Here is a 17,357-nt window from a genome sequence, read left to right as displayed (position 1 = left end):
CTCACAATAATTTGGTTGATTTTGTGTCTGGTAGGATGATAGAATATGTGTGAGAAATGTTATATTCTTACAAATCTTACAATACAGTAAACACTTACATTTCTTGAGGAAGAATGGTTTCTTTCCCTGCTTAACCAATTCCCTCTCCTGTTTCTTATGTTCCCTCTCCGCAATCTTGCTTTTATCTTTCCTGTCTTTAGCTGTTTCCTGCTGATCCTATGGGAAGAAATATGCATGTTTCTAGTCATTTATAGAGTACAAAACACAATGCTAGGTATGACTGGCACATTGTATGACTATTGTGTAGGCTGTACCTATATAGACCTTTTTCTGATGACGTCACCTAATCGATATTGGGGTCTGAGATGTAAACAAACAACACATGCGTTTCTCACATGTCCACGATGTAAAAGCACTAAATACTGCATATTTTCTCCTCTATTTTGTCATATTTCACTTTAGCTTCCATAAAATAATTGTTTAAACGGGAACTGTATACTAGTTACCTCTGTTCCAGTTTGTTTTGATGCCATAAAATACAAAAGATACGGAAAAACCGCAATGCTATTTAAAATTCAATCTTTGTTTTGTTTCACAATTTTGTTTACTTTTTACACCGTGGCAAACTAAACGCGTTCTGAGAGCTGGCACTTCCTTGCAGGAGGTCTAGCGTGGCGCAATGTTGATCGCGCGCGCCGGCGCGGTATTTGCGTTTGGGTGCTGATGACTCGAATGTTGGACCCCAATATCGATTGATTTGTGACGTCTGAGAAAAAGGTCTATACAAAAGGAATTATATTTGAGGTGGAAATTGTATCCTAAATATTATAGCATGTTTCAAAAAGGCTGTGAATACTCGGGCAGCAAGCTTGAAGCATGATTAGATTCTTTCTAGAGTCTGTGGCCTGATTGAGGGGAACTAGTGAGATCATTTATGCATTTTTCCCAAATAGCAAGATGCACACACAATGGGACCATGATTGAAACAGCTTGTGGTAGTGCACTGTGTCATGTTGGCTCCAATCTCTTGAACTAACTGGGGGCCATTACGATCTTTTGCTTCATCTTTCATGACATAGAAATCATTGATAAAAATGTCAGTATAATAACAGTCAATGTCTGTGCTCACGATACTAAGTTGGTTGTGGACAACTAAGGGAACCTATCATTTCTTCACAAGTTTCATGTCCATTTTGATGTTGGGAGCACATGTTCCCTAGTACAAGACTTTGTTTCATCTTGTTGTGTGATCAGGTTAATCCTGCTGTTTCCCTCTTATCATGTACCCCTACAAGAGTGCCCTGTTTTGACGTTTGCATGGTTGTCACATTTACTTACCATCCTTTGTATTAAACTTTTCAGCTGCTCTTTTCTGTGAAGGTCTTTGGTTTTCTTCATTTCTTTTTCTATTTGCTGAAAAGAAATAAGTGAGAAAATAAGAAACAACTAATAAATAAGTTTATTGTCATCTGCACCTTTAACACACAAGCTACTAAAATCCTATCACGTTTGATCAAAGATCACAAGCTACTAAAATCCTATCACGTTTGATCAAAGATTTTACATTTTTGTTTTTATAATATTTTCAAGTTATATGTAGTTTATAAAGTTTTTGAATGTTTTTATAGAAACAAAATCATAAGAGTCCAACCTCCCTTATCCTGACGTCATTTATACAGATCTCTCTGATATTTGCATGATCATCATCATGTTTTTACATGATTTGACACCTTAATTTCATGCTCTGAAGCATTAAGGACTATGTTGCATACAACACTATAACCATCTTTCTAAGTAACTCTGCTCTTAATTACCCCATATTGAGTAATCTTTTGTTGCCCCAAATTTAGCACTTTGGACATTCAATACAAAATTACATGCAGAATTACGCAGAATTCACTATCCAAATTTTTCACTTACCAAGGCAATGCTTGGTCATATCATGGCCAGATAAAAGAGCTTGGACTGCAATATGTTAGATGAGAAAATGTTTTTAAAAAGACTGCTTACCTGTCTTTCTCGTTGCCTAATATTCTTAATGAAACTATAATTTGAAGAAAATGACTCCTCATGGAACTCTCCAGATAAATCATCAAAACGTGGATCTCTATTAATCTGAAAGTAATTACAATATTAAAGCATATATTTACAAGTTATTCCTCACTCAGCTCATGTATCAATAGAGGATCTGTATATCTACCTGAGGGTGCCACTTGATTTTTCCTAAGAAACCCTAAACATGGATCCGAAACTACAGATTTGAAAAAAAAGGCAAAAACTGTCAAATCAAGCCGTTTTTTTAGGTAAAAAAATCCGAAAAATGGGTAGGGGTTTCAGAGGTCCAGTCAAAATGTAATTTGAGTACCCCCCAGATTTCTCCGCCTCCCCATGTCATCATTTAGTTTAGTTAATTAGGCATGAATTTTGTGAAATACCAATACACTCAAAGATCCTGTTTGTACCGTGTGATGAGATTAGGTATCTTAGGGAATGTTCATAATTACTTTGGTGGGGTCAGAGAATATGTAAGGGTCTGAATTTTTTTAGCAGAGAAAGAGGTCAAATTTTTTTAACAGTCCAAAGGGGTGGGGGAGTCTCATTTTTTTGAGTATATATTAATATTATTGGAGTCAACCCCACCTTATCTGACTGAGATACTAGTCCAGTAGAGTATTTTGGCCCATGTTAAAAAATGGACATTTTTGAGTGCTTTGCACACATTTGTCCCATACTATCATCGTAAGGACAAATTGTTGGTGGTTCATGGTAGGTTTCATATGAAATGCCAATCCCTTTATTAAAAGTACACGTACATGCCTGGTTCAAAAATGTTTGGTTAACGGTATTTATGTTTTATAAAATGTTAATCAGAGAACAAATTGCTTTGAGTTATTTAGGAGGGTAAATGTATAATTCATTTAATTGACTTGTCATTATTTTAATTACATGCAACTCCATGAAAGTACACACCAGGTTCCCTAATGTCATTAACTTTATAGTATTATGTTTAAACAATGTTAATCAGAATGTAAGAAACGAATACAAATGCACACAGGTGCCTAAAATTGCACGAAATTAATTTCTGTAAAATGGAATGATAATTTAAAAAAATGTTTTAACAACTCGATGAAAGTACAGAGCTAGTTTTCTGATATTAAGTTTAGGGTTGGGATTTTCGGTAATTTCGCGTGCCGGTACCCGTTTATTTTTCGGTAGTACCGGGTACCAAATTGCAACAAAAAAAATATAAAAAATATGAAAATTGATATTTTGTATTCATGTCATACTCTATTAATGATATGAAAATGCATTCAAATTCAATGCATTTTGATAAATATCAATTTTCATATTAAAAACACAAAACATCATGCAATTTTTTTAATTTTTTTATAAGTCAACCATGAATGATCCTAGCATATAGAACTAGGTTTTTTTTTTGGAATTTCGGGTATCCGGGCATGGATTTCCTGCCCGGGTACTAGGCTACCCGGGCGGGACTCGAATTCCCGGGACTCAGTCCCTACCTTAATCAAGTTACATGGTATAATGTTTAAAAAATGTTAATCATGAAAATGAATAACACATAAAAAACTCTGTATTAAATGTTGCATGAAATGCATGCGTGTCCCTAATATCTCTTTAAAATGTCGCAAAGTGACGTAAATTCTCTAAATGTGATAAGATTTCTGCAATTTAAGGGAGGCAAAGGCGCATAAGTTGCCGGCAAATTGTATAAAATTCATCATAGTTTCATTAAAAAATTTCATTAAAAAAGATTAAACAGTGAACTAAATGAACTAAGGTGTTTATTTTCTACAAGCAATATATATTATACGTTTAATATCCAAATGATTTGATGTGTTCGCCATTAAGGGTAGACTAGGTATTAGTCGAAGCAGACAAAAAAAATAATAGATTTTCATTATCTAAATCAATATATTATTGAAAAATAACACTTTGATGTTCATTCTATAAATCATATACTTTAAAAACTTTGCTTGATTTATTGTCGTTAATGAGTTATGTGCGTTTTACAAAAGCTATGTTGTTTCAGCCCTCTTCACAACATAACTCAAGAACCACAGGACCTAAAAAAGTATATCTATGATATTTGAATTCTTCTACCTGCTCGCTAAGAATGGATCAATGTAATTTTTGCCAAAGCTCACTGCCATTCGCAAGATGCTGTGAACTACCAAATCGCAACCGTTTAAAAAAAATTGCTAACCATAAGTGTTTAGGAGTGTTTATGTGTTTAGTTTAGCATTGAAACTGTTTAATTTAGTATTAAAGGGGCATTTCGTGATCCACAGCCTCATCCCCCACTTTTCTCAAAAAAAGTTGAGATTTTTATATCACTGGAAACCTCTGGCTACATAATGTTTATGTACAAAATATTTCTTGCAGATTAATTCGCTTTTGCAAAGATATCGTGAAATTTGAATTTCGTTCTGGTGCACCAGAACGAAATTACAACGATTGTCTATGGAGCAGTGTAATACACATAATCATGCATAACTCGCAAACGCAAAATCAGAATCAACTGAAATTTTGGGAATAGGCTTTTTTCGTGGATATGTACTGAAAAATGTCATAAAAAGAGGATGCTAGGATCACGAAATACTCCTTTAACCTCTATACCTTGACCGTGTAGACACCAAGAAAGGTTTAAACCGGCTGATGGGACAAACATTTTTTTTTACTAATTATCATGATTAAGCAGTGCTATTATTCACTGATCACTGTTGCTTTTTACTGTTATCCCCAGTGGCATATATAAACAGTGATGAAAATGTTTGTGGTGGCCATAGTTTTTGGCCTGTTTTACTGGGACAATTGTGCAGTTTTCCACTTAGCCCACTATTTTTGCCCCAGATTAAGGTGTTTAACGGTCTAAAAAAGAAGATGCACAGGGCAATTCTGGTCAATTTCTATCCCTTAATTAGATAGAGTTGGCTAGTCCATTAAAGCTGGTTAGTCCAGGTCCACTGGCCCCTACACCTGTCGCGGATTTTCTCATCCAGAGGCTTTCCTCCACGAGTGACCAAAAAATGGGCAGATATGGCGTTGCCAGAGACATTGTGAGGCAATGTTTACTTGCATTTTGCCATAAATGAATGTGTGACGGATCAGCACAACTGTACTTTTTTGCATATAGGATTAGGATTTTCTGATTCGATCATTCTTAATTTGTGGAGGAACTTCTTTAATTTCCTGGTCATTTTTCTGGCTGAAACTAGTATAGAAGTTAATTAAGCACAGATTTTCAATTCTCAGTGCTAGGAGGAACATTTAAATACCCCTGGGCCGATAGCCTAGCATCTATACAATATCTACTATACATTATTCCCGACCTACAGTGGCAGGGAGGTTTTAAATATTTTCCGTAAGGGGGATCAGTAATTTATTTGACAGGCAAGTGCCTGATTCTTCCCCCTTCCCACAAAGTATTTATGAGCATTCCCTTAGTCTTAACATTTTAATGAGTAAAACAATCACCTTAACATCTTTTACAGTAACAAATGTCTTACCTTTTTCTTGGTTTGGAAAACATCTCTAAATCTAGATACAGGTTTCTTTGATGAAATTTCTTGTGGTCTGAAAAAAAAAATCACATAAATATGCAAATGAACTACTTACAATACCCACATCTGATGGCAGGGACTGTCTTTTGGAATTTGCAGGAGAGTATTAAATAGCTCTTCTGGAGCATTCAAGGAGAGCGGATTAGAGCATTTACAATAGAATGTAAAGAGAGAATGGTCAACTAAGGAGAGCTAAAAATCACTCTCCTATTTCATATTTAAGGAGAGCAGTAGAGAGTGATTGCTCTTGCTCTCCTCAAAAGGCAGTCCCTGTGATGATGACACACAGCCAGAGCAATATTTGCCCTCAACACATCAAGTTTCATGACAATTGGTCATTGCTTTGTAGTAAAGACAATGTCATGTAATTTTTAACAAACAAACTATTAAACAGAGAGACACAATGATTCAATGAGCTAAAATCGCAGCTAAAAATGCAGCGGACCAAAGATACTTTTCCAGTTTCTTCATTTGGGATGTCTATGATGTATATTTTGTACCTTTTAGTTTTAGAATGTTGGGAGTGTGTATTTTGACTTAAGTACCAAACATTGTGGTGACCATATAGATCTGTGTTGAAAAAAGTCAATACCTATTATTCTTTTGTGTTGTTTCATTGTTTGTTTCTTGTTTGTTAGATGTGTACCATCTTTTTCACAAATCTCTTTAACACTATGCCTTTAGCAATGTTTTCAGAAAGGAATCAGTTGAATTCTATTTCAACTTTTATAATAATTTTCTTTTCAGTATTGTTTAGTGTGATGTGGTCACTCGTGCTGTGATCAAGCAAAATCAGTTGGAAGTAGGAAATATCAATTTTGAGATATAGCAAAATATTTCCTTTGTTTCCAATCGTTTGGAAAACTCTTTAACTGCTCATATCTGTTAAACTGGTTGTCCAATTTCAATGGGGGTTTCTTCCATGCTTTTCTGCAAAATGTAGCTTTGCAAATGCTTTTTACAATCCTATAACACTCTAAAAATTGAATATGTCTGACTTCATGCTGATTTTGCTTCATCACACCACATTTTAGTTTGATATTGCACCAATTGTATGGTGAAAATAAACTGAAACTGAAATTTGTTTATCAGGTAATGCGACAAGGCAAGTCAAGAAACAACTACCAGGGTTGTAACCACGCCGGTCGGCGGGGTCGGGGCCGACCGGCACGGACCGGCACTCAAAAAAAAAAAAATTTAAATTTTTTCCCCCACAAATGATTTATTCATCATGAAGAGTAAAAAACCAAAAAAAAAATTTGGGGGTATACCCCTTTCCTATTCCCCGATCCCTCATGTTCGCTAAAAAGATTGTGCCCCGAGCCAGCACTCTAATTTGATAGTACAAACGCACCAATGGTGCTGTAGCTCATTTCCCTAATTAAATATGCAAATTAGTTAATTAATATGCTTAAGGGGGTACTACACCCCTGGCCAATTTTGTGCCTATTTTTGCATTTTCTCAAAATTATAGCGCATTGGTGACAAGTAAGATATGAATATTATAGGGGCAAGGACTACAACTACTGCACTGAAAATTCAGCAACTCAAGTCAAGTAGTTATTGATTTATTGATCAAATATTGGTTTTCCCTCATTTTTGACTGTAACTCCACAACTGTTGTATGTGCTGAAATAAAATTTCCAGTGCAGTAGTTGTAGTCCTTGCCCCTATAATATACATATCTTACTTGTCACCAATACGCTTATAATTTTTGAGAAAATGCAAAAATAGGCACAAAATTTGGCAAGGGTGTAGTACCCCCTTAACATTTGAGTATTTTTTGTTTATATCAATTACTAATTTGTACCAAGTTTTAAATTTCTATGATCTTCACACAAAAACCGATTACACCTGTCTCACCTTAATATAAAGCAGGGCCAAAATTTTACGAGCTGCATAGTCAATAAGATAACAATAATGTTAATTGGACCACTAAGTACTTATCTTGGAGACAAACAACTGGGTGAGAAGAAAAACAAGAAACAATTGAATACCTGAGTGGAAGAAGGGCCCAACTCCAATTTTTTACAAAAATGAGTTAGACCCAGCATTTTATTGCCAACAGACTGTTCTTCCTTGTGTGTGAAAGATGAGCCAAAATCCACTCTCTAAATAATCTTCCACGTACACTTAATCATGCTTTTTATGGAAGAAAGGCCCAACTCCATGGAGTTGGGCCTTTCTTCCACTAATATTGGGTTAAAGTGGAATTTTTTTTCATCCATGAAAACTGCTTTTCACTTCAATAAACTTTCTTGCTAACATATTACATGTCCAACTAATGGATAATTATCAAATTTCTGTAGCTATTTATAACACATCTGCTTACAGAACTGGCACTTACAGTATATTAGTGGAAGAAGGGCCCAACTCCAGCTCAGATAAGACCTGTACCATTGCCATGGAAACATCATATATAATTTCGAATGTATGTAATACTGTATATTCATGTGTTAAAGGTCCCCTGAAGATGACAACATTCTGTCTATAAAACTTTTTAAAATATTAAGTTTTTTCTTAATATCTCAAAAACAGTTTTTATGGAGTTGGGCCCTTCTTCCACTCAGGTATTCAATTATATTGAGGGTTTAGAGGACCATACACTGCAAACCCAAAGTGCCTATATTTCAGCAGATCCTCTAAAATTGGTTTGGCAGTAACAATGAGGGATTAATTACTAAATATAGGCACAAATTTAGACCACTATTTGGGGAGTATACAATCCAGAAGATCAGACCTCAAATGTAGTCTGATAAATAGACTCAAAATTAGACACTACTAAGCCCAAAACAGCATAGGGTGCATTTTACACATGGGTGGTTCTGGGATAAGAAGCAAACATGGGTAACATTGTGGGCTCTTATAAATCATTGCAAAGGAGCAATTTCCAGTTCAGTGAATTGCTAGCAAACAATAAGCATGGATTTCAATGGTGATGTTATTACTGTCTGTTCAATTAGCTTAGATTCTCGTATTTTTAAGATATTTGAGAAAATAAAGAATTTTGGTCAAAGTCATCAAAGAAAAGTGTTAGCACAGCCTTAGACCCAATGTGATTTTAACTTTTCAAATTCCAAAGTTCAATTTAAAACCCCATTTCTTTTCAATTTTGCCTCATTTTAGGCAGTTACTTGGGTCCACCAAAAGGGTTCGCGACCTTTTCACAAATCGAGTGGGACGGTCCATTCTCAACTTAGTGCATAGACCCTAATCCAATTTAGCAAAACAATCTGTCTACCAATCTGTCCTGTCATTTCAATTGAATACCTGAGTGGAAGAATGTCCCAACTCCATCAAAACTGTTTTTGAGATATTAAGGGCTGGGGTATGAACGTTTGGACAGTATTTATTTTGGGACATTAGAGCACATCAGACATATCGAATTGCATTCTGAATATGAAGAATGTCATTCTGATATCAAATAATTTTGATTTTTTGAAATTCGCAATTTAATACACATTTTATGGCAAATCATTAAAATTGATATTTTTTATATTTAACAGTACTTGAAGTAAACTGTATAAATCTGATGATTTATACTTAAAGTGTATGTAGGTGGGATGAAAAGCCCGACGATCAATTGAAAATTTTGACCTTTCAGTATTGAAGATATGGATTTTTTCCTAAAACACCAAAAAAAAATTAGGTCTTTTGGGGAAAAAATCCATATCTTCAATATGAAAGGTCAAAATTTTCAATTGACCGTCGGCTTTTCCTCCCTGCTACATACACTTTAAGAATATATCATTAGATTTATATAATTTACTTCGAGGACTGTTATATATCAAAAATTTGAAAAATATCAATTTTTATAATTTGTCATAAAATTTGTATTATATTGTGATTTAAAAAAAATGAAAATTATTTGATATCAGAAAGACATGCTTCGTATTCAGAATGCAATTCGATAGGTCTGAGGTGCTCTCATGTCCCACAAAAAATACTGTCGAAACGCAATAAACGCTCATTTTGGATCCCTTAAGAAAAAACTTAATATTTGGAAAAGTTTTATAGACAGAATATTTTCATCTTCAGGGGACCTTTAATACATGAACACACAATATTACATACATTCGAAATTATATATGTTTCCATGGCAACGGTACAGGTCTTAATACGAGCTGGAGTTGGGCCCTTCTTCCACTAATATACTGAAAGTGCCAGTTCCGTGTTATAAATAGCTACAGAAATCAGGTAATCACCGTTAGTTGCACAAGTAGAACTCATTTAATATGTTAGCAAGGAAGTTTATAGTAGTGAAAAGCAGATTTCATGGATGAACAAAATTCCTCTTTAACCCTATATTTGTGGAAGAAGGGCCCAACTCCACGGAGTTGGGCCTTTCTTCCATGAAAACCATGATTAAGTGTACATGGAAGACTATTTAGAGAGTGGATTTTGGCTCATCTTTCACACATAAGGAAGAACAGTCTGCTGGCAATAAAATGCTGGGTCTAACTCATTTTGGTAAAAAATTGGAGTTGGGCCCTTCTTCCACTCAGGTATTCAATAATTGTAATACCGTTCCGGTTATTGGGTAGGATCTATAGGTGACAATGGTTCACCGGTTTTTGTTGCACGAAATTATATGCGCGATTACGTTTTATGCATAACATTATGATTATGCTGAGCATTATTTTGTTCCTAAATAATGACAATAAAATTATGGATTTCGTTCTTATTTCAACTGGTTTACAATGTAAATTGAGTTTTGTTTAACATGTTTAATACCATCATTCCTTTCCAAGAATATCAGCATTCGCTTGACATTTTCATATACAGTGACTTTACAAGAATTGTTTTCTGTAACCTCATTGTTTTAAATAATATTTTCTTGTACAACAGTTCTTTTGTTTCCAAATGTCCTTCACATAGTTTGTATTCAACAAACAAAACGAAAAAAAAAAAAAAAAAAAAAAATTGTAGTTTTATAATAGGCCTAGGCCTACACCTTCACAGACCCACACAATAAATAAATAAATAAATAAATAAATAAATAAATAAATAAATAAATAAATAAATAAATAAATAAATAAATAAATAAATAAATAAATAAATAAATAAATAAATAAATAAATAAACAAACAAACAAACAAACAAACAAACAAACAAACAGTAAGGAATGTATTTATATAAGCTGGGCCTATTCTGGAAACCCTTTTTATAATAACGTAATGTTTCAACAGTGGGGTTTCAACACAAATTAGGCCTACTGACAAATATAGCTATCTGGACAATACTTCCTGATGCGGATGGTCGAATAAATACTATCTCAAAGCATCTAATTATTATGACTTTCGTCCGATTGCACTAAATGGATTGATTCAAAAAAGTTTATGGTACCCGATGTTCTACGGCTTTTTATAAAAATATCGCGGGAAAAGACCAAAATTGAAAAGAAATGGGGTTTCAAATTGAACTTTAGAATTTGAAAAGTATAAATCATGTTGGGTCTAAGGCTGTGCTAACACTTTTCTTTGATGACTTTGACCACAATGTTTTATTTTTTCAAATATCTTAAAAATACAAGAATCTAAGCTAATTGAACAGACAGTAATAGTATTATTTGAGCAGTAATTTTACATATATAGTTGTACAACAATCAACATTGAATAATAGTTAGTGATCTTCAGAAAAAGTGTATAACAAACCAATTGGGAGGGAGCTAGCAGACCATGAATGTGTCTATAATAATTGTTTCCATAAGTAATTTTGTCCAGTATCAGTTTAACAAAGGCTAATACTCTAGATTCATATCTAATCTCCAATACTAGAAGTTTTGCTGAATTTAGACGTTCTGGGTTTGCAGTGATAGCTGCTCCATATATAGACATTTGGGTAATTTCTGCATTCTATATTGTACACATTTTACACCTGGCAGCTATTGCAGATAGGGTTTTCTTGCCCTAAACCCCTAATGTGTACTTTATCTCTTATACAAAATTGTAAAAACACATCTAGGTAGGGTTTATGCAATAGCTGTCAAGTGCTTTATTTTTAAGATTATGTATAGGGTAGCTATTGCAGATACGACCTTCTCGATATCATTACTTTCACAACATGTTTGCCTGATCTAATTAAGTGTATTTAATTAGCTCTCAGTTTATTTGCTCAGTATTTTATGACTGCTAAGCCTTTATAGTTGTTTACTGGTCCCCCAAAAACCTCCCAATTGGAAAAATTACACATTATTAGCACATAGCAGCACCATTGAGTTATTAGTTAGCCTTGGTGCAATATCTATGGACTTGCAAAATGTATGGCAAGCAACACTGAAAAGCAAACATTGAAGCCGCACTGAAGCAATTAAAACTCAACATCTCTTTTACAAAATCGCCAGATCAAGGAGTTTGAACAGTGTTTGTAATATGATCAGCACCACAAACAGTCTGTAAAGGAGACTATTCTATGAAATCTGGTAAAATTTTCGTAAGAAAATGCTCCAAAAATCACACTTTCCGTCCGAATTTTCCTAGCTAATTAAGTAACAATCATGAACGATCATGCAAAGATTGCTCCCTCAAATTAGCAGCTCCATTGGTCAAACGATGTAGCAAGAGAAAGTAAAAAACATACAGAAATATGGACTACACCTATAGCTACATTTGCGAGCAAATGAGCTAAAAATTAGCCGGCACTCAACTTGGTCTAGCTACAACCCTGACAACTACACATGTACCATACTCAATGCCACTTTATGTCTAATACCGTACAGTATCAACAAAGTTCAATACATATAAATTACATAATTTATACTGCTGATTAAATACAGATAATAATAGATAAAACAGTTTTATCACTATCAGTTCACTTATTTGCAAACGCATTGATAACATAGTATAGTGATATGATCTTCATCGGGGGTCCATATTCCATTGTTATGATATGTACTATATAATATTACAAATGATGACTCATCCACGTTAGTGTCAGATGTCTGTCCAGCAAGTTTCAGTAGGTCGTTGGGGATAATCCAAGGGGCTGTGCTAATCAAGGTTTACATACGTTTGCATTAAAAATTGATAGTAGAGAACGGCCTAGCTCTAAGACGGGTGCACCAAACACCAAATCACTATGAAAATTTGTGTTTTGTTCACATTAGTACTAGTACGTTTATGCCTCACTAGTAATGTGGCAAGTCAAGAAGCTGGTCCAATAGTAGATACAACCTTTGGTCCTGTTGAAGGAGTTTATTTAAATTCAGACGGAGCCCAAGCATTTTATGGTGTTCCATTTGCTGCTCCTCCTGTAGGAGATTTAAGATGGAAGGCACCACAAGATCCAGTACCATGGGCACCAGAGGTACGTCTAGCAACGGAGAATCCACCTGGCTGCCCACAGATATGTGAAGGTGTAAACCCACTGCCCATTGATTGTCCAGCCAAGGTATGTGGGAGGCCATTCCATACTAAATGTAGAGTATGAGCAAAATTACAATGATACATTACGAAATATTGCCTACACAATATTTTGTTAGAAATGTAATTAAATAAGTGTACTAAAAATTATAGAAATATATATGGAAATGTAGAAAGATTAAAACCAAAATCATGGTTATTTTTAGATAAACCATCTATATACCAATTTTCACCATGATGTGGCAGTGACGTACACACATACACGTTTAAAGATGCCACATAGATGTGTGCGAGAAAAAGCTGCCTCAATGTGTTGATGTCACTGCCACATCAGGTGAAAATGGTACGGATTCTATAAACTTCTTTGCAACTTTGTAAAAGCAGCTTGCATTCCTTCTTTGCTGTCTGCCCACAATACCAAAGGCTCGCTATATCAAAGGTTTGCTACATGTATGTTAATTATAATAAGGTTCCTTATGTCGAGTATGAAATAACTTGAGCTACATGTAGGTTTAGGGTTATAGGGCTAGGTTTATGGTTACTTAAGTTAGGGTTAGAGTAAGGGTTAAGGTTATGGTTAACCTTATTTCATATTCCACATAGCGAACCTTCCACAGAGTTAACTTAATAACAGCTTGTAACCCCTTTTTTCTTGCAAATAATTCACATACAGACATCAGAAGATTGCCTCTATCTGAATATCTTTACTCCACTGGAAGCTTCTCCTGCATCTAGACTTCCTGTACTGGTCTTCATTCATGGTGGCTCTTACTATGTCAATTCGGCAGCATCTCCTCTTTTGATGGCCGATATCTGGCAGCGATGACATCAAGTGTTGTAGTTGTCCCAAACTATAGATTAGGTAGGATTATAGGACCATTATCTGATCATATGGTGGTATACATGCCAAGAGGGCAGATAATTTGATCATTTGATGTTTTTAGCTGCAATTAGCAGCTCATTAAATCATCATGTCTCTCTGTTATTCCCATGTTACATTTACATTTCAAATATTTTCTTTACTACAAAGCAATGACTGATTTTCATGAAAATTGATATGTAGCTAGTATTGGGGCAAGTATTGTCCATGCTGTGTGCTGTCATCAAATATGCATATTCAATAGCTCATTTGCATATTTTTTTGTATGATAATAGCAAAAAGGGTAATATCTATTACCCCAAGACAGAGAAACTGAAAACACTCGGACGCAAAATTTTTGTTGTTGTTGTGTCCAATACAAAACCAACAGTGAATAAATCACCACCAAATCACGCCCGAAACCCGCGAAGGCGGCAAATCCCATTGGTTCCCGGGTCGAGCCAAACAATACAAATTTATCTGCATGACAATGATTGACATCTGACCCGGTAAACAATAACATGGATTGGTCCATTTCTCAGCAAGGGTAAATTGAGTTTAACTTGTTGCACTGTGTTAAACTTTATTAAGTAGAAAACAATCAATTTGCATCAAACATGGTACATGTATGTACGTACTGTTTGGGACAAATATTGCTCATACTTTAACTTACTGTGTGTCATCATCATGAAATGTACATATTAAGTAGCTGTTTTGGCTTGCATATTTGGTTTTACTTGCTAACACTGAGCTATAGACCCTATCGAATACTACGTCACTCGTCATCATTTAAATAAAATTCTGTCCACCATAAGGTACCACAGGGCAATTCGCACGTTAATACAATAAAACATGTGATAGGTATGAATGGTTTTGGAATCGTTTAGACACCTGTCCCTCTGTCACTTAAAACTTAGAACCAACGTGGCTGCCATTTCAATTGTTATACCGTTCCGCTTGAGTTTATTCGATACGGTCTATAAGATCAATTTTGATATATAATTTGATCGATTCAGCCCATATTTATTGGTCGAGCTATGAGTTTTAAAATATTGGATGAGACATTGTCGAGTCCAATATTTTAAAACTCAAAGCTCGAACAATAAATATTGGGTGTAAAGTATGAAATTTTATCATTATTTTGTGTTGAATCCAATATTTTCACACTTGGATTCATCAAAACATAATAATTACAAAACTTGGATTCATGCTCGATTACTAGCATTTGACCCATAAGTACGTAGGTTTATACTGGTTTAATATTTTGTCTAAATTATTATGAGCATGAATTTTATAAACTGCAAAGCAAAAGTTGCTGATGATACGTATATAATATATAATTCCTTTTTCTTCTTTCATTAAGGTGCTCTTGGTTTCCTGGTACTGAATACTAATCAGTCATCTCACGACAACTACCTCGGTTATGGATTCCAAGATCAACGTCATGCATTGAAGTTTGTACAAAGCAATATTGAAAACTTTGGAGGTGATCCTGGAAAGGTATAAATTTGTGATACATTTGAAAAATTCTTTAACAAATATTAATGCTTAATAATAAAAATGGGCTTTGGTTTCTGTCCGCTCCCAGTCAAATAAAAAAATCACAAAAAAATCCTACTGTTTTAGGCAAAACATGCTTAATTTTAGGCACCCCCTAGGAAAGATTCCTGGTGTGGCCACTGCTTATGAATCAGTTAATGGCTTTAATTGCTTGGATGTAGTACATGTAATAGGAATAACCAAGTGATTTTACAACCCTATGTTTATCTTTGAAATTCTGCAGAACATCTTTAGAAATACTTAATATTGCAATATAATGGAAACTTGGGTATTTCAACACAATTAATTACCTGTAATATGTCGTTGTAATTTGAGGTCCTAAGAGTCACCTAATTACTGTGTTTCAAGGTAAATTTTAAGATTCTTGAAATTTACTGACAATATCAATACATTACAAGAGTACAATGTTAATTTTAGCATTAAAGAAAACTTAAAAAGTAGTCTTTTTGTTTTTCTTTGTTTTGACTTTTTTTTTAAATTACAAACTTTTTTCTGATATTTGTTAAAAGGTAACCCTGGCTGGAAGTAGTGCCGGTGCTGAATGTGTAGCCCTTCATCTCACTCAGATTCAAAGTGCTGACTTATTCCATCAGGCAATTTTACAAAGTGCAGCAATAACATCTCCCAAAGCTTCCATAGATAAAGGACACACATTGGCCAGGTTGGTTGCAGGATACCTCGACTGTGACCATGCAGATATAGAATGCTTAAGGTCAAAATCAGCAGACGACATTGTCTCAGCTCAGACATATGCAACAGAAAAGATATTCCAATTTATAGATAATCTCTTCTTGTATTTTCAACCCTGGGGACCTGTGATAGACAGAAATGAACCCAGCGTATTAGAGCGATTTGCTGTGGGTGATTTCCAGAAGAAGCCTGTGATCCTAGGAGGTGTATCAGAAGAAGGTAGATGGTCCGTGTATAGTGCCTTTACTACTGAGCTACCTAAAATAGCTACGCTGCCATTGTACCTGCTTCTATTTGGCGGCAAAAACACTTTCAAAGTTTATTTGAAGTACCCCATAAATGAATACTCTGACGTAAGAGATACTTTATCTCAGGTAATGGGTGATTACGTATGGACATGCTCTATCCGCAAAGCAACTCGGGATATTAAATCCCATGAAACAATACCTATCTACCATTATGTATTCGATCATGCAATCAATAACTCGGCTGTTTGGGATTTTGTTGAGGACTGGTGTAAAGACTACTCATGTCATGACTCTGACTTGTTCTTCCTATTTTATACCCTCCCTTTGGAAGGCTTCTACTATACTGATGAAGAGAAAGACTTAGCCAAAAGATTGATACGGTTCTGGGGTAATTTTATTCATACTGGAAATCCTAACATAGATGACTGGAGGAATGATATCGCTCCAGTGTTTCAATCTTCGCAAACCTCATCCATTGTGCAACATCTGGACACTTCAAGGAAACAGTTGTCTGTCAATGATATCTTGCATCGATCAAAACGTACAGTAACAAGAGATTGGCCTGCATATCAACCCAGCACTGGTTGGCCAAGTATGTGGTTTAAAACACCTGCAAGCGATATTTTGTTCAGATATAAAGCAAAGGACTGTAATTTCTGGGACAAAATAGGTTACAATACATATGAAATTTAGGAATCTAATCAAACTCTATAAATTATGAAGTTCATATGTGCTGATGATTAACAATTTCTTAAAGTTTAAACTGACGTTTAGCACAACAAAATCAACATACTTTGAATTTTTGATGTGTGACACACATCTTCATCAAGAAAAAATTAAATCGGAAAAAATCAAATTGAAAATAAACTAAATCGCGATCAAAGACTGGAGTGTGCCATCCTTATACAACATCCTCATTTAACTAAAACTCGCCAATGGTCAACAAAAGGGTAAGTCCAACACAACATTATAGGATGGGTCATACATCCTATGGGCAAAGTTACTTGAATTTGTTGTGCTGAAAGTCAATTTAAACTTTGAGAAATTATACAAA

The 17,357-nt window shown here is 34.8% G+C and overlaps 1 protein-coding gene across 2 annotated transcripts in view; it reads right to left on the bottom strand.

Annotated features, from left to right (window-relative positions):
* The window catches only part of LOC140153007 (ribosomal RNA processing protein 36 homolog), a 39,864-nt gene that overhangs the window by 2,832 nt on the left and 19,675 nt on the right, over positions 1–17,357 (bottom strand). For both annotated transcript variants that reach the window (XM_072175580.1, XM_072175581.1), the window contains exons 6-9: positions 5,532–5,598; positions 2,011–2,115; positions 1,339–1,413; positions 99–216 (exon numbers count right to left, since the gene is read on the bottom strand). In XM_072175580.1, the coding sequence (XP_072031681.1) occupies positions 99–216; positions 1,339–1,413; positions 2,011–2,115; positions 5,532–5,598 (365 nt within the window). The remainder of the gene's footprint in view (positions 1–98; positions 217–1,338; positions 1,414–2,010; positions 2,116–5,531; positions 5,599–17,357) is intronic.

The sequence above is a fragment of the Amphiura filiformis genome, chromosome 5, assembly GCF_039555335.1.
Source record: "Amphiura filiformis chromosome 5, Afil_fr2py, whole genome shotgun sequence".
NCBI classification, from domain to species: domain Eukaryota; kingdom Metazoa; phylum Echinodermata; class Ophiuroidea; order Amphilepidida; family Amphiuridae; genus Amphiura; species Amphiura filiformis.
Note: the sequence above shows the minus strand (reverse complement) of the source record. Positions and strands in the feature narration are given on the sequence as shown.